The 22,083-nt window shown below is 40.8% G+C and overlaps 1 protein-coding gene across 1 annotated transcript; it reads right to left on the reverse strand.

Annotated features, from left to right (window-relative positions):
* Positions 1 to 335: 335 nt before the first annotated feature.
* On the reverse strand, positions 336 to 22,083 carry LOC117381855 (spectrin beta chain, non-erythrocytic 4-like). The gene is made up of 20 exons (XM_033978891.2): positions 21,503 to 22,083; positions 21,155 to 21,309; positions 13,409 to 13,672; positions 12,848 to 13,087; positions 12,609 to 12,698; positions 12,254 to 12,532; positions 12,054 to 12,184; positions 11,779 to 11,983; positions 10,987 to 11,232; positions 9,452 to 9,586; positions 8,441 to 8,682; positions 7,222 to 7,360; positions 7,028 to 7,112; positions 6,033 to 6,244; positions 4,451 to 5,730; positions 4,272 to 4,332; positions 3,924 to 4,192; positions 3,566 to 3,736; positions 3,418 to 3,460; positions 336 to 3,103 (listed from the first exon to the last, which is right to left on the reverse strand). Exons 2-20 carry the CDS (start codon positions 21,275 to 21,277, stop codon positions 2,804 to 2,806), a joined length of 4,515 nt encoding a protein of 1,504 aa, XP_033834782.1. The 5' UTR covers positions 21,278 to 21,309; positions 21,503 to 22,083; the 3' UTR covers positions 336 to 2,803.

The following is a 22,083-nucleotide window of genomic DNA, read 5'->3' on the forward strand; positions in this document are numbered from 1 at the left end:
CCCAACAACAACAGTATTAAGGATTTTATGCTGATCATAACTATCTATTAAAAAAAATAATAATAATAATATTATTGCATATAAGATTTTAATCTTTAGTCTCGGATAAACAAACAGAAGTCCTGAATACCTCCAGTACCACCCAATCCTTGACACATAGCTCAGATGTCCTGAACCTTGGACTAAAGCACTGTGACTACTACAACTAATCAGTCTTATTTGCACCAAGGGCGGGTTTCAAATTAAGAGTTACGTGTGCAAAAGTGCCATAGGTAAATGTGCCACCATTAACTTGACATCAAGTTTGCATTAGCAAGTTTGGAGGTTTATTAATGTCATAGCAGCAAGTTGTAAAGTAACAAAGACATACACACTGTAAGATAATCAATGAAGGAAACAAAGGTTTCACAATATTTTTTCTTCGGTCACGGTTTACTCTTCTTATTTACGTTGGTTATAACTATGTTCATTATAACATAGTTGAAATTGCCCTGTGTGTCTCAGAAAAAGTGATGAGAAGCAAACAGTTCAAACACACACAGTGGTGCAGGCTAAATATCTGCCATGAGCAATGAGTAGGAACAATCACAGCCACATGAAAATACTTAAGCTCTTATGGTAAAAAGATGTATTGCAGTGACAAATGTATTGATTGGTTTACTCAAATTAGTCCCACTGTCAATAAACCTGCAGCTCTCTCTCCCAAACGTTCAGACTTTTGCAGACTGCACAACATGGCACTTATGTTAAAAATGAATGCAATAAAGTAAAACATTTCCATTAAAACATAGCTTATTTAGATTTGAAATAAGACAGCATTAATGCAGGCAGAATCAGAACACTCTTCATGACAGTGAGTTCAACACTGCAGCATCCATTGCACTCTCACGTCCACAAAGTACTTTTGGTGTTTTAAGAGAGGAAGACTGTAAACAAGTATGAGACTGATCATTCACTTGGAAAACTGAACACAAAAGACATTACAATCAGAAGAGGTTTGCCACGTTCTCAGCTGGAATTCTGTCTTTTAAAAGAATGGCACCATTTTGCAGAAATTAGATAATTTTTACGCCAAATAAAAATGCTGTTTCACCTGTGCAGACAGTTGTCTAGACTCAGAAGTCCTCAAAACATTTGGTTATGTTTCTTTGTATAGGAGGACATGTACTATTGTAACATACATCTATGTTGTCACAGACACACACTGACTAATAGAGATCTTATTGGGGCTACAGGGAAACTCCTGGATTGGACAGACCTGATGTTATTACATATAGACATATAAAAATAGAACAAGCATACCTACAGTACAGTATGGCCTGCTGGTCTTCCTGGTAAAATGTTTCATACAATGTAATAATTGTGTACTTATATACACTGTATAATTTCATAATCCTAATTTGCATATTTTATGTGATAAACATTAGATTAGAGTGATTGTTTCTTTTGAGTTTTGTAGATTAATACAAATGTTAAATTGTATCCATTTCATTTCAGAGTATTGTTTTATTAGAGCACAGGATTTATTGGTATAAATACAAAGATAAGTATATACAATTTATGACACTTAAACTAGTCTTTCATGGAGAGTTTGTCGATCTGCTGAATGTTTGGATTCAAACACAGAGTGGTCCATTCTATGTTGTTTAGTGTTTTAACATTTTCGGCACCACTGCATCAGCCGCGGTTCAAGGTTTCACAGCTGAACTCTTTACATTCTGTGAATAAAAGTTGACATTACAAACAATAAGGCGGCCACTTTGGCCGAGAAGTCACAGATCAAAGATTTTTCTCTGGTCTGACCATACATCCCACTCTTCTTACCAGTGACTGCAAACAGCGCAACACACTCTCCGCCTCACATTCAATTATTGCAGTTCAAGCTCTGTTCTGCCCAAATGGTTTCAATAACGTAAAAAAAAAGCAAGTTAAACGGGAGCACTAATAAACTATTTCATGCAATGCTTGGGTTTTCATCATGTGTACAAAGGCTTTGTGTTACGTAAGCGTACTGTTACTTTGAACATTGTCACTTCACACCTCATGTATTGAATTTGAATTTGATGGAGACTCTTCACCTGACATTAGGAAAATAAGAACTATAAAGATCTTGATGATAGTAATAGAACTGAAAGTGAATAGTGGCCATGACTATTTACTGACATGATGAGCTCAGAGAGTTACACCAGCATTCCGTTATATTAACATCACTCAAAGCTAGTGGTGCAATGGGATTACATGTTTACTTTACACAGGTCTGTGTTTAAGGTGCCCCACTGCTTGCGTGGGTGTGACGAATCAGTTTACATTTGCAAGTAGTTCTTGTTTCCTTCCCATTTTCTCACTCTTAACAAAGAGAATAAATAAAAAAGTATATTGCTTCAAAAAACGTTTTTTTTTTAAATATTGTGAAATGTCATTCACCACTTCTCAAGTTGTCTAGATAGACAGAGCATTACATTTTCAGTCAAAGATACATACAGAAAAATGCTGTGAATCCAAGAGATTAAACTATCAACAATGAGACGTGACAGTGACTAATTCCTGGAACAAATGTTGGAGTCTGACTGTGTGTCTCGGCCCACCTCCTCTCTACCAGCAGGTGGCGCTCCTGTATTGCCTTGGTGAAGGGGAGGGGCTGAGATCAGTCTGTCACAGTTGAGTCAGTCCAATGGCCTCAGTGTGTTCCAGAGTCACTGAGGCTCTGAAAACCTAGCTGCGCATGCTCCCCGTCCATCTCAACATCCTTCTGTGAATCCACCCGATGCTCTACACCTTTAGTCAGTGAAGTCACACGGACTCCTCATTTGCTCTTTCCAGAGGTGCTGGAGCCCCCAGCCCCACCCTCAAATTTATCTGCAATTTCTGATGTATCTAGCTTCTCCGAGCCGTCTCCTTTCTCTGACCTCTCCTTCTCAGAGCGCTCCTCTCCCTCCACCAGTTCTGAGCGCTCAGAGCGGGCGTCAGCATCACCCTCCGATTTCTCCTTTCGCTCCGAGCGATCTGCCTCTAGGCCAGAAGTACCAGGCTGGTCCCACTTAGCCATGGACTCATGCTCTGTTATAGCGGCGGTGATGTTAGATGTCCAGGCTTTTAGGTCCTCCTGCACAAACACAATGAATAGATGTTTAAATTATGCTACACAATTACAGCAAATGCTAAATTATGACTAAATATGACAAAGTTATTTATAATGTATCTATTTGTCTGTTATTAGTTACACTTCAAATGTTTTATGAACACACATCATAAATAAATACGTTTATATCTAAACCTGTTTCTTTTATTGTACTTTGGACTACAACCTCTCCCAACACACCTGTTCTCATTCATATCTAAACCACAACCAAAAAGCTGAAACAAGCCCCACCACAGCCTCTTATTCCATTTATTTTTTCCATTAGAATGATCACTCACCTCATCTTTCGCATGGAAAATGAAGTTATTTCCATCGTTCACTCTGGTACAAAAATAACAAAACAATAACCACATTTAGGTCATGTAATGATTTCACATACACAATATTTCAAATACTAGACTATATTCTTAAATAACTAGCTCTTACTGCACAATGAAGACGTTCTTCTTCTTCTTGTATCCCATGGACGGGTCAAAGGTGCAGTTGCACATGTCCACAGATGGCTCTCCATTGTAAGTTGTATTGTGATTTCTTGCATCTTTGTAGAAGTTCAACTTCCCATCTTTCAGCACACAGTAGACATTCACCCAGGTCTTACTAAAAATAAAAATAATGTTCTTTTAGTTCAGATGAAAAAAAAAAAATTGTGATTAAATTTGACTTAGGTTCAGTATGGTCAATGTCAGTGTTATTTGCTATTCATACATGCATTAACTATTTTTGTTTTAGACAAAATGAACCTCCAAACTGGCTTAAATTAATTAACGTATTAATCCTTAAGTACCTGTTGGGGCTTCTCTGTGTAGCCTCCAGCTCAGCGGTGGTGGCTTTCTTGCGGTAGAGGAAGCCTTCATTTTGGGCAGTGTGAGAGGGGGGCTGAGGTGTAGTGGGTGCACCAGTGGCTGGAGCAGAGCGGGACCGCCTTGGCTCCTCTGGTTCTTTTGGGCGGGGCCTTCTCCTGGGTTTAGGCCGGTCTCTGGCTCTTGGACGTCCGTCAAACCTGGTGACAGGAGCAGAAAGGCTGCTGGGAGGCCGGTAAGGCTCCCCTCGTGCCTGAAGAACAAAGGGACATGATGTACAAGGACAAAATGACACTTCCTGTTCGTATGGTGAGGATATTATATATATTTACATGTGCAGCTTCTCGCTCCTGAACCTGCTCCACGATCTCTGCCATGGTGGATCTCTTCTCTCTGTAGAGACAACACACAAGTCACGTGTATCATTTTTATTCATTTTTAAAATCATAAGAGCTGCACAGTTCTGTCCAGAAAACCTTGGAGATAAATGTTGCAGTGAGGTTGACCTTACCCTGAGCGCCTATCGGACCCCTCCTTCCCCGATCCCTCGAGGTCGCTGGAGTCTTGCCTGGGTATCCGCTGCTTGCCGCTCCCCTCTTGTTCACTGGATGACTGCCTCTCTAATCGTCTGCGGTAGCGCTCCTGTCGCACTATCATGGGCAGTTCGTTAAGCCTGGCTTGGATCTCCTGCTCACTGGAGGTCTGACGGCCCAGCTTGTACTCTCTCTCCCGCCGCAGATGGTCCATCTGGGGGTCTGACCGGCTGCCGCGGGGGTCCCTCTGAAGACGGCCATGTAACAACTCCAGCCCAGACTCTGGGCCCATGTCGGCCATAGGGATGTCTCCATACTGCTCACGCTGGATCCGACTGGCCTCCAGGAGTGGGTTCACTGCCTTGTGTATGTGGTTAATTCGGGGCTGCATGAAATCAGCCTTCAGGTGCTGCCAGGCGTAGGCCATTTTAGGGTCCATGATGCCCCCGCTCTGGGCCAGGTAACCTGAACTGCCCAAACTGCCACTGCTGTAGTGATTTTGTGCCAGAAAGCCTGAGCTGCCCAAGCTCCCACTGCCCTGATAATTCTGTGCTAAGAATCCAGAACTCCCTAAATGAGACTGTTGTGCCAAGAATCCCGAACTCCCTAAATTGGGCTGTTGAGCCACGTATCCAGAACCTCCTATGTTTTGTGTTTGTGCCAGATATCCAGAACTGCCCATGCTCTGTGGCTGAGAGAGGAAGCCTGGACTGGACAGTCCTCCACCTCCTGGAGGCTGGGCCAGATTTCCCGAGCTGCCCAGCCTACCACTGCTTAAATGGTTCTGGATGGCGTGACTAGACCCACCAACAGCGGTCAGTCCAAAGTATCCAGAGGTCTCCCCGATGGCCCCCGTTTGATGGTTTGCTCCAAGATAAGACGACGCATCAGTGGCTACACTCTGAGAGACCAGTGCAGACAGACCCGTGTCCACCCCGGGGGCAGGAGTGAGGTGGTTCATTCCCAGATACGAGGAGCTGCTGATCTTGGTGCTTCCCTGCTGGTCGATTGAATGGAAGCCAGATCCATTCAGGACTGGATTGTAGCCACTCAGGGCTGCGGACAGTCTCTGGGATGCAGGGGTGGCTCCCAGCTCCAGAGCGCTCTGTAAAGGTTTGGGCTCAATGTGTGCCTGTATCGTCTGCCTCAGGAAAGGAGAGGTAGAAGAACAGGAAGCACCAGGAGTCAGGCAGGACAAGGGGAACATTCTACGGCTGGACAGGGGCATCTTCTTCTCCTCTTCCTTTTTCTTTTCAGCCTGAACAAAAACAATTAATCACATGTTGGAATTATATATTTTGAAATGGGAAGTCAATGTTTCAATGTGTACACCAGTGGATGGATCTTAAAATGATTATATTATTATGGAAGTAATGATCATGTATAAACAATAGGTCCAATGTGAATGCAGCACATGCAGAAGACAAAACAGCTGTAGTGAAGTCATGGCATGCTAAAGCGCGCCTACTAAGCAATTTCCTGGGTCCCTTTTTTCTTTTAAAGCCATTAAAGTTTGACTCCAACACAAACTGATTAAACATTTATCCCAGTCAAGCTTACTGCAGAAAGCTGGCGGAGGGAGCTGAAGCGCTCTTTCCAGGTTACAGCAGCCTTGCGGAAGGCTTCATGACGGAGGATGAGCTGCTCCACCTCATCTGTCTGGGCTTGGGCCTGCCCCCCCTCCTCCTCCCGGGATGTGATCAGTGGCTCTTTGGCCTTTAGCCATGCCTCCGCCTTCACTGTCTCCTGCGCAAACTGGAAGTGCTCCTGCTCTGTATGGACACAACAGCAACATGTTACAGCTTTGTGTGCTTTGCAGCGTCTACTACTAGGCCTGTCGCTATAACACATTTTTAAGTGCGATTTACTGCTGAAAAAAGTATAGACGATAAAGGGTAATATTGAAACGAATTCATGCCACTCACACAATAACACTAAAGCAAAAAAATATTTGAAATGTACAATATAATTTAAAAACATGTGCTCAAATAAATAAACAGCAGACTGAAACACTTAAGTAATCTATATTATTATTATATTTATATATGTTTGTATTGTGAATTCAATATCTTTCTTATTCTGTAAAGCGCTTTGAATTACTTTGTGTACAAATTGTGCTATACAAATAAACTTTCCTTGCCTTGCCTATAATCATAGTAATAGAAGTTATATATTCAACTCTCAAACAGCTCAAATCGTACAGAAAAATAACACCAGTACAAAGAAAAAGATAAATATTGATAACGATAACAATAACAAATTTTGAAGTGAGATATATTGTTGAAGTCAATATAGACAGATGGATAAATGATAATATTGAAACCAAACCATAAAGCAGAATTATTTACAAAGTAATACAGTATTCTAAATGTATAATATGTTAAATATTTTGGATTTGTTAAAACTGTATAAAGTTGTTAAAACTTTTAACTGTTTGTTAAAAGTAATTAGTTTGTGTAATTTCAGCTAATAATACCTTCTACAGCTCAAATCTTATCATGTACTACTCTTTAACATGAGATTTCAGTAATGCACAACATACAGAGGCTACTTACTGCATAGCAATCTTTCTTGGTGTTTTTCCCACTTCTCATTCAGAGCATTTTGTTTTGCCAGAAGACTGTCCAGCTTCTCCTTTATCTGTAGTGAAAGTATGGTTAATATAGTAGCTTTCTATTATAACTAAACCCATTTACATAAAACATAACATTCTTCCTTATCTTAGTAATGTTAATGTTAACAGACTAACCTCCTCAGATGCTGGATTGCCTGCAGCGATAAGGATTTTGCCCAGATCTGCACACTGCTGTATGGTCTTGGTACGGTTTTCTATTTTGGCTTTTTGTTCCTGGTGTTGTCTCATCATTAGCTCCAAAGATATTTGATCTCTTTGAAAGTATACACAGATCATACCAATCAAAGCTCAAAGTATTTACAAACAATAGAAGAACAAAAATGTATTTCAAATTATATATGGATCCTAAAGGTTTTTCATGTTGTTCAGGTGTTTAAAAAGACTGCACGGAGGTCACACTCAAATTCCCATCTTTCAGCACACAGTAGACATTCACCCAAGTTTCACAAAAAGATATATGTTGTTTTAGTTCTGTCCCCAACATGTGATAATGAGGCAAGGCGAATAGCTCAGTTGCTAGACCGTTCATCTACTAATCCAAAGGTTGGCTGTTCGAATCCTGTTCTCAACATAAACATCACTGGTTGAGTGGTCAGATCCACTGACCCACAGGTTGATTCCTACTCCCACAGATGAATGCTACCTTTGTGTCCTTGGGCAAGATACTTAAGTTTCTTGATGTAAAGTGCTTTGAGTGTCTTGAAGGTGAAAAAGTGCTAAATAAAAATGTCACCATTTAGTTGATGTGTGGTCAATATGCATATTAGACATTTAAAATTATATTTACTATTTATTTGTTCAAAATGTGAACTATTTTTGCCTTGGATCAAAGGAAAAGAAAACGAAATTGGTTTAAATATGTATTACGTTAAATTGAGTGTACATAGACTGGGACAGTTTAGCAGGATTTTTTTACACATAAAACCGATGAAAAATCTCCCATATGGGCCGATATTTAAATAAATTAAAGTGCACTGTGTAGTGTACTCTTCATCTGCTTGTCTTACAATTGACTCAAAAAGACTCTTTCACTGTTTGAGTTCCTCACTTTCTGTTGGTTGAATAAACAGTTTTGTTAAGCCACACAAGGCAACTGCTGGTGTGAGTTTGGGCTATACAAAAATAAAATGCTATGTGCAAATGAGGTAGTACTATTATACTATAAACTGTTACATAATATTCTTATTATGAGTAAAATTTGATCTAGTACTTGCTTCATTGCACTTCTGGTTACATACTAAACTGTACTTAAATGTAATGACATTTAAGTTGAATGTAATCTAAAATTGACTTGAATTTTACAACTGCATATATTTAATTCACTCTGCTATACCTGGGCTCATCCCACATGATCTGTCCCATGACGCCCTCCATCCACATGAGGTGCTCCCGGACCAGAGAGAAGAACTGGACTTTATCTGTGACGGAGGTGACCTGGACCCGACTGGCCTCACATGAGCTCAGCAGTTCTCTCCAGGCTTCCATAATCTGCTGCTCTTTGACCATGATGGCCTCCGCCTTCTCCCCGGCGTAGATAGTCCGGAGCTGGGCTGCGTTCTCCTGCATCTGTCTCACCTAAACACCAGAGACACAGAGGTTTGAGAGAAGACACTCACAGTTATTTATTTGTAGCTATAACACACTGTAAAGTGTTTTTGTATCCAAAAGATCACGTATATAAATTGAATGAATTATTATTTAGATGGACCAAAGCAGTGTTTTACATTAACAGAGAAGACAATGGTACAGTACTCCCCTAAGTCAAATTTTACCCCCCTAATCTAAAAACAACCTGAACAAGAAATTGGTAATGCAATATACTAATGTGATACAATGATATTGTATGCTTGAAACATTGTTTTTGTTATTGTTGTTTGATATTTCAGGGTAATAAGTAATGTTAATGTTAATGGTATTGTTTGATAATTTTTGATGTTTCTTTGAATTTTAATCCACGTTTGAATTTAATGCCATTTTTGTAAGATGCGTAAATGTAATTGTTTATCCAATGTAATGCTAAAATGTTTAACTGTATGAATTAATAAGCTGGAGGCTTTAATATAAGCCCTTTTAGTTTTTTTTGCCTCCTGCACCTTCTTTTTATATACTGTGTCCTTTTTATTGTTATGTTACATAAGTGCAAAATAAATAAAGTTAGGGGGTAGGACGTTAGGGTTAAGAGTTAGGCGTTGGGTATCAGTTAGTACTTACTAAGCCGGAATTATGTTTAATAAACTATTTGTCCATTATGAATGAACTCTTTGCTCATGCTTTATCAGGCGATTAAAAATCTAGTTGTTATTATTATAAGGACTTATCCAAACCATGTTCTACTGTAGCATACCTGTGCAACTAAGAGTTGAAGGGCGTGCTCAAAAGAGTGCATGAGTCTCTGCAGGGTGGCTGGGTTGGTGATATTGGCTTGGCACGCCCTCACCTCTGGCAGCTGCTTCATCTTCCCCATGATCTGAGCCAAAATCTACAACATATGACAGCAGCAGCGTCATCACACACACACACAAACACACACACACACATCTATCTATCTATATCTATCTATCTATCTATCTATCTATCTATCTATCTATCTATCTATCTATCTATCTATCTATCTATCTATCTATCTATCTATCTATCTATCTATCTATATATATATATATATATATATATATATATATATATATATATATATATATATATGTTTTATACTTTGTTTTCATTAACATTATAGGTTGCCTGGTTTGATATATTTGTCCTGTCCACTCCCTCCGTCATGCCTCAAGCCAGATTCAGACAGTACCGTCCAATCAGATTTATTAAAACCTTCCTCTTCGGTATAGCGTATGACCAGGTTACTTAGTGAGGGAGTTAGGGTTATTAAAACCCGGGATAAGATAAGCTGCAGTAGGAGTAACTAGCTGGGGGAAGTATGGCAACCTGAGCACTATCCTCTACTTTGCCCTATTTTCTCATCAGCAATGCTATTCACATGTTGTCCCCTGTCCCACTCCCCCTGTGGAGTGTATCTCTTTCAGATGCCCCGATGACAGTTGGACCTCCTCCTTGCCTGGCTCTCCTCCTCCTCGCCCGGCTCTCCTCCTCCTCGTCTGGTCTCCTGGCCGATTTCTTATGTTGTCTGATTTTTCCTGTTGTGTCTGATTTTTCCTGTTGTGTCTGATTTTTCTTGTTGTGTCTGATTCTTCCTGTTGTTTTGTTTTTTGTGTCTTGGCGGCACGGTGACTGAGTGCCATCACTCATGTCTCACAGCAAGAAGGTTGGTTCGATCCCCGGGTCACCAGGCCTTTCTGTGTGGAGTTTTTCATGTTTCTCCCCGTGTCTGGATGGGTTTCCTCCGGGTACTCCGGTTTCCCCCATCAACCAAAACATGAACGCCCTTCGAGACAACTGTTGTTGTGATTTTGGGCGTTACAAAAATAAATGAATTGAATTGAATTGAATTGAATCAGTTTATTTCAGTGACACATGTGAAACGAATGAGCCCAACATTGTGAACAAAAACAAACTTCTCTCACTATAAATTAACAGAGGTTGGTGCTCATTCATTCGCTCATAAATTCTGCAGAAATCCGCAATGTTCTTCAGTCCACTGTGATCTATCTATCTATATATATATATATATATATATATATATATATATATATATATATATAGAGAGAGAGAGAGAGAGAGAGAGAGAGAGAGAGAGAGAGAGAGAGAGCTATATTTGTTTTGATATTGAAGGACCATAGGTGTGATTGTGTGTGAAGTGGATTAACCTACTTGGATAGATACAAACAGTGACCAGACAAATTTCTTCATAAAGTACAGGAGGACTGTGTATTCTGAGTCTGTATTTGAAAACACTGAGTTTGTTGGTACCTCTTTGCAGTCGGTGAAGAACTTGTGTAGTTGGTGTGAGGCAGCGAGCATCTGTCTGCGGGTCTCCATCAACTCCAGGAGGTCGGCCCAGGACTCATTTAGACCGTCCTTCCATTCAGCAATGGTGGCTGCGTCCGAGTGTCCACAGTCAATCATCTCATTCACCATTTTGTTCACCTGCTCCAACCGCTGCTGCCCGATACTGTTGGTTTCTGTGGCAAATTTGGTAAATTTCTCCTGAAGGACCTGCAAAAAACATACAATAAATTCGCACATAAAAACTAATGGAGAATGGATTTTTTTCCATTTTATGTATAACTCCATTCTAGGTATATTAGATAAAAAAGTGAATACACTTTTTGATTATAATGTTATGAATTGCTTATTTGGTCTGGGCATGAGTTCATTACAGTCCCCTGTATTAACACTCACAAACACACACTTATTCAAACACTACAGTACAATTACAGAGCTTGAAAAAAATATATAGTAAGATATCATTTATTAAATCAAGACAATGGGTAGTCCATAAAGGCTAGAAACAACAGTTCCTTATACCACAGAGCAGTTGATCTATACCATATCATACCATCACCAAGTGTGGAAATGAATAATGACTATAGTGTAGCGCTTTGAGAGGCTTTGAAAAAACGCATTACAAGTGTAAGCCATTATTATTATTATTATTATTATTATTATTATAACTTCAGATAAAATTGATCTCTTTCCAAATTGTTTCCTGTTATTGTTTTTAGAATTATTACGTCCACTAAACACTCATATCGTACTTACTGTGACTTCTTCTAGATCATTGCCAAGATCTGTAGAGCTGGCGACCGTCTCCCGTTCTGTGATCCACTTCTCCAGCTCCTCCACTTCCTTATTGAGCTGATAGAGCCAGTACTGCTGCTCCAGCCTGGTCTTCCTGTGTTCTACCATGTCCTTTAGAGACACGTACAGGCGGTCTATGTGGGACTGTTGTTTGGTGATCTGCTCACTGTTTGAAAAGAAAGAGAGTTATCTTTCCCTTATCAATGGATACGTACACATGTAACTCTATGGCTGACCTGTCAGGATGTCCCAGCCCCAAGAGGCACTGGCACTGCTGGGAGAGCATGCCCACTGTCTCTGCATATGTCTCCACTGTCTGCTCCAGAGCCAGATGAGCCTTCAACAGCTGCAGCGTGCTGGCTTCATCCTGTAAAAATAGAGATTTTGTCAAATCTGTATTTAGTCTACATAAGGAGTACAGTGTATTAGTGTTTACCGTGCCCTTCTCCTCATTGGCCAGTTGCAGTTTCTGCTCAGAGAGCCAGGACTCCACTTTGGCAGCCTCAGTGTAATACTGCTGAGCCTGGAGGGTAGCATCCAGGAGCACAGCCCTCCTCTCTGTCTCCAGCTGCAGCACCTCCCACAGCTGCCGCACATGCCCCGCCCCCTCACGCACAAACTCTACCTCCGGGGTCCGGAGCGAGGCAATGATGCCCGCACGGTCTAGCACCTCCTCAACCCGTGCACGCCGCCCCGTGAGCTCCCTCTGGAGGGTCTGAGGAGCACAGACGACAGATGAGACACAGTTCAGAGTTATGAGAGGAGGCAACAGCTGTTAGGAGCTCATATACCTGGTGTTTCTTTACAAGCTGCTGGACACTCTGCAGGTTGTTTCCAAAATCTTTAGATGATGCCAAAGGAAGCCTCTCTTGAATCCACAGCTATCAAACAAACAAGTCATGCTAAAATCATTTCACTCATGTTAGGACAGCATGGGCTGAGGACAGAAGATACTGGGTAAGTACTGATAAATGATTACACAGTAATAAAAATATACAGTAAACTGTGTAAACTGTAGAAAAACACCCACTATCTCATCTTCTAGGTCCTGTGCGACTTGATGCATCTCCTTTGAGGCCAGCAGGATGCGGCGGCGCTCCTTCAGGGGTTCGATGAGGCGGACAATGCGCGTCTCGACCATCCCGGGCTGGAGAGGCTCTGCTCCCTCCTGTTCAGCTGACATCAGGCCTCTCTGAGGGAGGCACATGCCCTGTAAAGCCCCCAGGTCCCCCACGTCTTTATAAAAGTCCCCAATCTGAGACTCCATTGCCTGTGTCACAGGAGTAGACAAGGACAAGGTCATATAAGAGCTGCTGACAAAGAAAATAAAGGTTCCTTTAATTGCTTTATGTCAATTACTGCACTGCAAAAGGTCAACATATTTCACTGTTGTTTTTAATCAGCTTAGAGACATTTAGATGTGGCTGAGATACTGTAAAAGGAAAAAACGTTTCTTTATGGAAATGTTAAAAGTTTGAAACTACATATTTTTACATATTGATCACTGATATAGTGAAAAAGTTGACTTGTTAGATAATCATGATGTTCTGTATTAACATCTTAAGGTTTCCCTGGACTCATGAGGCCTCACCTGGAACTTCTGCAGCTGCTGGTTGAAGGTGGGCAGGTGGTGGGCCTGCTCCAGCTGAGGAGGCTGCTGCTCCAGGTGGGAGAGCTGACTGTCCAGGTCTGAGTAGCTCTTGACGGCTGGCTCAGGTTTGTTGTTCTCAAACAGCTGCCGAGCTTTGGCCTTTGTGGTGTTCTCCAGATCAGACCAGCACTCTCTGATCTCCTCCAGCTTCTGCTGCACCACAGAGCGCAGCTCAGGCTTCTCCTGGATCAACTCCTGGCCCTCCTGCATACACATCACCTCCATGTGAGTGTTAGTGTTAGTGAGGACCACCTGCTTTATCTAACTCCTCTGAGTGTGCATTGGACTGTTATTTCCCGCTCGAGTGACTTGTGATTGCTCATTTGTGCACAATTTAATGCCAGCCCTTGCTTGGAGGGGCAGTTCTTATTGGTTAAAATATAATACTCAATACAAGAAACCTATGACCTGAATGAAATACATGATTTAAATGAAACAGGCATCCTTCAGAAATACTGTGCATGACCATATTGTGTCACTTTTTGTGCAAAAGAAAATTTATTTTTACAGTGTGCATCCAAAAATAACATGGGACGAGACATTTTTGTGTGAATGCCTTGTTCTGAGTACGGGACAGGTGTACAAGCAGAGCATGGCCCGGGGCTGACCTAAAATCACACATAGTGACTCTAATAGAGCCATGTTCTGTCCTTCAGCCAGGTCTTCTGCCCTCTCTCCCTTCTCTACATCTCCTCTTCAGTAGTAGTCTTTGTGTAAGAGGTCATCACAAGCAGCTCATATCAAAGTATTCTGTTACCTTTGAGTCAATGACCATATTTGGGCACTTCCCATTCCTCCTGATGGTAACTGAGCACATGGCTTTATTTAAACTATAATCATTTGACAGAAAGGCTGGAGCTGCAAAAACAACAAACTCACTTCAAACTCCCAAACAGAGACATGTGGTTGAGAAGGTACTTTGAGTAAACATAAAAAACACAGAGAAGTCCTTCCTGGAATAGCACCATATTGTGTCATATTAATAATAAACCACTGGGATTTGCCACACTTCTACTTTACAAAGATGTGAGTCTAGTCACAGGTGAATCTCCCCATTTTTAAATGGACATGACTGACAGATGGATTAGCCTGTTGGAGACACACATGGTCCATCCGTATCAGAAAAAAGAAAAGAAAAAAATATCACAGGAGGCTGAAAAACATGGTGAATTTCTGCTGAATCAATGAGCAAAGCACTAAACTCTGATCTGAGGTGAGATAAATTAGATTTTATTTGTAAATCATAGGTGACCAATGAGCTTCTTCGTTTCACATGTGTCATTGAAATAAACAAATCTGATTGCACGATCACGTTTGACCAGGCTTGAGACACAACAGAGGGCATGGGGTGATTTGCCAGGCAGCAATCCACTGCCTTATGTCAAATATCACCGTTTACATATCAGTATAGTATCTGATATATGGAGCCTTCTATCAATATAAAGGTTTGAGGTTATTATAGCACTAGCGCACAAAGTTCACATTTTCGGCAAATGATAATAGAAGATGGATTCAATATTCCCAAAATGCACAATAGGAAAATCCTCCAGCCAAGGTAGTCCTGACTGAACCAAACTCAAGATTTGGAGATATGTCTCTAGACGCCGCACTGTGGTGCCCAGTGCTCTTGACATTTTGCCCAAGCAGCATTGAAAGACGGGTCAAATGCAAATTTCCCTTGGGGGATAATATAGTACCTACACCTCTTCACATTGGTGTTGTAACAATACTAAAAATTTGATTTTCGTTACCAAGGAATAGATTCAATACTCAATACCATTTCTGATACTACAATGATAAAAATACTTGTTTTTTTTGTGTCTATGTCTTAAACAGACATAGACCCAGAATGTCATTTTCAACATTAAATCGTAATACATTCTTTTATATTACCATGTGGCCTTATATCTGTGTAATCCCTCAGTTGTCCAGGTAGGTTCCATAGTGGTCCATGGGATTAAGCAAGTCTATGTGTGTTATATACAGATACAGCTCAAGATCATTCTAAACCTATTGAGGAAAGGTTCATTTCTGTCCTGTGAATATTACTGTTTTAGTATTGATACCTGCTCAAATGAGTATCTTGGGTATCTTGTTTTAGTATTGATTAGTATCTGTTTTTATATACTTTTGACAACCCTAGTTCACATATAACATGAGATGATTCAAAGTTTGTCTTGTAAACCCTGCTCCTCTTCCTCATCTTGACAGAGTGGGACCCTGTGTATATCCTATGGCTTTCATAATGCAGTGCTGCATTTCTGCTCTTGGCACAGGCCTGCTGCTTAACTGCTGCTAGTGCTCACTCTCCCATCCCTCTGCTCCTATCTTCTCTCAGCCTCACTCTCCCTCCCATAATGCAGAGCCAGCAGAAAGCAGGCCTCTCTCTCTCTCCTGCTTGGCTTTACTGACACACAGAATGGCCTAAGAAGAAACCAGAGAGGGGGTGCAAAGAGGGGGAGAGAGAGGAAGAGGGGATGGATTCAAACATTCAAAAGAGAGGCAATGGAGAGATCAGAGGGGCTTGTGTAAGTCATGGTTCCTGGTAATGTTGGCTGGCAAAATGTGCAGTGTATTTTTATCATATAACCATGTATGAATTCTGCTGTAATGGCTGCTTTGTGTTCCCAAAATCTGCAGGCCGGTAATGCTGATGCAGCATAGTGAAATAGTGGGAGGGATTGACTGCCTGGCTTTATAGTACTGACACAAACAAAATGTGTTCACACAGTACACTAGAAAGTAGCACTGCACTACGCACAATCTGCAGAAACCCACTACGGTAACATGCTTTCTACTGCCTAGGCAAGAAAATGATTACATACAGTTTGCATTGCAGGTTTAATTCTATTCTGCAGGGACAGTTATAATCAAATATCAGTATTATAAGAACATAATTAGGACAAAAGGATCATTTTAGATTGTATTCACACCATAAACAATGCCAGAACATTTGAAAGTAATATCTGTTATAGCAAGCAATATTTGAGATCTTTAAAAGGATCATATCAGTTTTCAACTTTCAATTTTCATATTTCTGCAAGTATAAATAAAAAAAAAACTATGGTACAGTCAGTAGTTGTGTTATGTTATGTAATAGACTGGTGTAGATTCCAGCTTTCTGTAACCAACATTCTTAATTTAAGGAAACACAAAACTTTTATATTTGCCGTTATGCATTGTGATTAGATCTCCCCAAAGCCAGGCAGTTATTAAACCCACAGTGATTTAGTAGATACTTAAGCCAGATGCCCTGGCTCACAACCAGCTGCGTTACTGTGACTAGACTGGGAAATGGGGGTGAAGTATGTTTTATATTCTACAAGGGATTCCAGGATATCAGATTTTAGTGTTACAAGAATGTGAGAAGAAACAGAAGGGTTTAACAGTTATAAACATCATTAATACCGTCATTACATATACAGTTCCATTCATGTAATGTGTGGCCATTTGATATGAGCAGCCAGATAGAAAAACACTTTATAGTTAGTTTAGTTTTTTGGAGTATAAATTCAACTGACATTACTCCATTTTGTTTTGTATATTGCCACCTGAATAAAAATGATTATTGATTAACCAAGTACTATTGACATTCATATATTCTTTCAAATTGCTTGTTTTAATTTTTACATTAAAGCATCATTCAGTGCAAAATGGAAAGACTGATGATAAATAGACAAAGAATTTACTAATCTGAACCTACTATAGAGTATAGTCTGTAATTCCTGATTGATATTCACCATCGACCATATTTTTGAACTCTTGAGAGTCCAAAGTTACATGAATGAATGAATTAGCTTTCACAATTAAATATTTGGGGTATTTGTAATATCACTGTTCTGTACTGTACTTGTGTCCACTCTGCCCTTCTACATACTTCAATTTGAGTGCATGTGATGCTGAAGTTACACGTTGGAGTTATATTTTACAGCCTGTCTAGAACAACTGATGGAAATGAGCCATCTGAAACTGACAAATGCATTCTCATAACATGCATATATTCATTATTAATAATAATATGTATTCTCCTAATATACTCTACTAATATAAAATAGTGTGAATCCCCTGGAACTGCATTGTGCAAATCTATGGACTTAATCTGTGTTAGTTATTTTAAAAATGGCTTCATATTGGGCACTATAAAAACATTACCTTGAAGTTAAATTTTAGGTACATGTATCAAAAGTAATTAATGGCTTACACTTGTAATGCGCTTTTCAAAGCCTCTCAAAGTGCTACACTATAGTCATTATTCATTCATTTCCACACTTGGTGATACACAACGACAGAACTTGGTCCGAGCGGGACTTGGTCCGAGCGGGACTTGGTCCGAGCGGGACTTGGTCCGAGCGGGACTTGGTCCGAGCGGGACTTGGTCCGAGCGGGACTCGATCCTCCGACCTTCGGGTTGGGGGACCAACACTCTGACCAACCACTGAGCCACTGTCGCCCCAATTACAGGGTTCTAAACATAGCAATTACATAACATAACACACTAGAATCTCTATATCTTATCTTAAAACTGATCTGGAGACCCGTCTGAGTTCTGTGCTAGTATTTGTCAGATTGCAAATTCGTTGCACTGGTTTATGGTTAATATCTCTCTAATAAGTGAGCCTATCAACATAAAGCAAAAACAGGTACAAAGTTCGACGTCTTTTCTGTCAGCATAAAATTAACAAAATATAAATTATTTTTCACAACAGCTTCAGAATGTGCATCTTAAATGTGTATATCTCATGTATAACTCCCATAGATATTTATATAGGCCCCTGCTCTCCATCTGAAATTATAACATCATCAAATTCTCAAACTTCAACACATCAAATGAATGTCAAAAAGTCAAAAGTCCAGATTAATTGGCAAAAACATAATACGATTTTTTACAAAAAATCATGGAACAACCTGATAAACTGAGAAATACATTCATCCCACTGTAGTGTCAGAATACATTTGAATGAATGCTAAATGTCTTAAAATCTCCATTGGTTTAAGATGAGGCTAAATGAAAATTCTTTGAGATGTGACAACACAATCCCAAATTTTATAAGGTATTTTATCTCCTCCTTCCTTTCGTACTTCAATAAATATTAACCAAATTTTACAGGCTAATCTTCCAGCATCTTCTTGTAAATACATCCGCTAATCTGTGCATTTGGGGAATTATAGTGTGTTCTAGTCTAATGTGTTTGTTTACAAAGGCCTGACCCCTGAGCCTGTGTAAGGCTTGGCACAAGGACAGCTCCTCTAACACGCCCAGACCAGCACAGAGTACAGAACAGCGAGACGCGTGAGGAGCTTCATGTGCTGAGTAAGGCCTGAGATTATCGAGGGAAGGGGCTGGAGAGTGGGAACCCTTCCAAAAGGACGCCGAGTTCTGGGACGCAGTGTCATGTGCCCCCCGTCGCTCTGGTAACCGTAGACCTGTCACCATAACACCTTTTGAGGTACGATATATTACTACAAAAAATACAACAATAAATAACAATATTGAAATGACTTTATACCACTGCCGCTATAACCCTAAAATAGCAAAATACCTTGTCAAAGTCAACCATACTGTGAAAATGTGGCCAACCATAAATAAATAGCAGAGTTAAACACTTCAGTAGTTAGTTCTAGCATCTATAATGTGTCCACTACAGCTCAAATGTTATCAGATAGACATAACACTACAAAAAATATGAAAAAATGCAGACGAAGAGGTACACACAATAATTATTGAAAAAAATACTGTTCTATCCATCATATATTGAGCTATTAATCACAACCACACAGAGCTGCTAGTTTTATGGCTACAGACATACCAGGGCCCTGAAAAGCTGCATTGAGCTACACACAAGAACTTAAGGAAAATCCTGCCAGTCAGCACACAGGCCGAGCTACCGCGAGCAGCCATCTTCAGCTCCCAGTGTCAGTGCCTTTGTTTTTTCATCTTGTATTAGGCAGGAGGTTATACAAATGCGCTGATCATTCAGAAAAGAAGCAGGATCCTGTTTCAGTTCATTTTCATTTCAAGCTGAGATGTTATTCTTGGCCGATCTCCTTCTCTCCCTGTTTTACACATGTACGTAAGCTAGCTGCATTATCCGCGACTACAAATGTTAGTGGCCTAGTGTATCGATGAGTTTTATAGTGCTTGGATTAATGTTATGTCCGTAGTACTGCATTCTAAACTGTCAAGACTTCACATGTAAATAAATGTAACCAAGAATCTAAGAATCGTTATTGTCTTATCTCCTCACAACAAGCACACCATGTACACATTACAATACCATCTTTAAGTATTTGTACAAACTGGTACAGAAGAGAAAGCAATTTGACAACACTACCCAACAAATGTACACTTAGTGCCTTGTAGGTGACACCATCTTATCTTAATCACAGCTTAAAATCAAATAAAAGTGCCCATCAAAATATTCCAGCCAGAACCATGAAGAAGAATCAAAACAATATCAAAATAGCAGACCTAACAGAGCATCAAACTGTTCTTGTAATTAAATTTAAGACAATCAAATGTGACTCAGTGCATCCCACTGTGTATCCTTTATATATACTACTTACATTTTTTGGCCATGTTGGATAATACACTAACACTCTATGTTGAGACAGTCAAACTCCACAATAATATCACATACACAGTAGAAATGATCATAATTATAACCTGTGAAATATCTGACTAGCTGCCTACATTCAAATGAGAGGCCCATCATAATAGTTCTACTTTGTGATTTACTAGCCTGTCTAGTCTAGCCTAGTCTATATAAAGCAATATAATAGTAACACTGGCTAGTAAATATTTGAACACAGTTACCAAAATATATAAACGCAGAATCATTTGATATTGGTAAGTAAGATTAAGACTGTACCTTCAAACCTGACCATGATATTCCGGAAAGTAGATTTCATCATCACTTTTCAAATAGTAGTAATAGTGTGACTGCAACAATCAAATCCCATTCAATTCAATCCAATGCTATGTTTTCTATATAGAGGTATATGCTATGAAATGTTAATATTATGTATAAATTATGACATGACAATGTACCTATTGTGAACTGCCTTAATACTCCCACAAGAAATCATTGGCAACAAGGAGAGTTTATTAAATTGCTTAAATCAGCCCTTGGGGAATACAATTGATTAGAGACAAATGTATTTTGTTAGAGTCATCCGACCCCAGTATAAAGTATGAGCTTAAGATGTTCCTCTATGGCTAAAGGGTAGTATGTTATATTGGCAACTATTTATCTCACTGAAACCAGAAAAACACCATGTGCATACCTCAAAAGTACCACATCTGTGACAAATGCTGTATGCTCTATCAAACCAGCAAAGCATTATGGGTATCCTGGGAGAAACGTGTGTCAGAATACCAACAGCATGAGCATCAAGGCAAAGATACAAGCACGGCTAGTAGCAATAGGCCACATAGGTGTTTCTCAAATATGAGGAAATGGGACAGAAAAACCTTGATACCACATGGTTCACATCATCTGTGACTGAAAACAACACAACCACCTCAGCAGTAACCTTGACTGTGTAATTCAGGATGTCCCCAAGCAAAGTGATGAAATGAAAACAGAGGGATGACAACTTTCACACCACACTCACCTGCTGTGTTCCTCTGTGACTCCCTCCTCTCCCACTGTCCAGTCCCCCTCTCCCCCTCTCACCTATACTCACCTGTTCTATCTTGGCCAGCCATTCCTTGTTGCGGGCCAGCTCTGCCATGAAGGCCTGGTGCTTCAGCCACTTCCTGTGCAGCTTCTGGGCCTCATCCCGCGCCGTGTCTCGGGCCATAAGCATCTTCTCCTGCTCCTGCTGTCCCACTCACTCAGCTAGGGGAGACAAAAATAGCCACCATCAGGAGCCCAATGCTCTCCCCCCCTTTCCCACAGGACGTCCTGCCTGCCTCTGCTACGCTAGGCCCACCAGCTCCTCTCAGTAGGGGCCTGGGTACCTGTGCTGTCACCACCCACCCTCACCCCCACCAGAGACCCTTTTTCTGGGAGAAAAAATCAAGATAAGCACCTCAACAGCAGTGGTAGCAATGGAAGAACTCAAGCCCTTCCACTGAGTCGCCCCTGGGTCCTCATGCCCTACCGCTTCATGGGTCTTGCGGTCCTGATGCTGCAGTGCCTGCTAGCCAGTCTGGGAGAAGGCAAAAAACAAGCAGCCAAATAGAGGAAATGCACCAATGACAACACCGCTAAAGAATGACACTAGAATCCAAGATGCCCAGTGGGTTGTGGGTTATCTTCTAGCACCAAATGTCAATTACAATCCATCCATTAGGAACGGTGGCAATGTAGCATAGCCACGAAGAATGTTCGAGCCAGGGCGATCAGGACCGTCCAGTACTAGCCAGCCCAGGTCAATCTGTAGTCCAGTCTAATGATGCCGTAGACAGGAGGAGGAGGAAGAGTTGGAGTGGGAGGAGCAGGGCGCCCAGGATGCAGAGGCAGTGCAGTGAAGGCCGGATAACATAAGCTATCCTCTCCTCAAATGCATTGTTCCCATGTTCCAAAGATGCAGCGCGGGATGCTGGGAGATGGTACACTATTTGCTCTCCTCAACTCCCCTTCCCCGTGTCCCCGAACAGCTCAGCGGTG

The sequence above is a fragment of the Periophthalmus magnuspinnatus genome, chromosome 14 (assembly GCF_009829125.3).
Source record: "Periophthalmus magnuspinnatus isolate fPerMag1 chromosome 14, fPerMag1.2.pri, whole genome shotgun sequence".
Classification (NCBI taxonomy): Eukaryota; Metazoa; Chordata; class Actinopteri; order Gobiiformes; family Gobiidae; genus Periophthalmus; species Periophthalmus magnuspinnatus.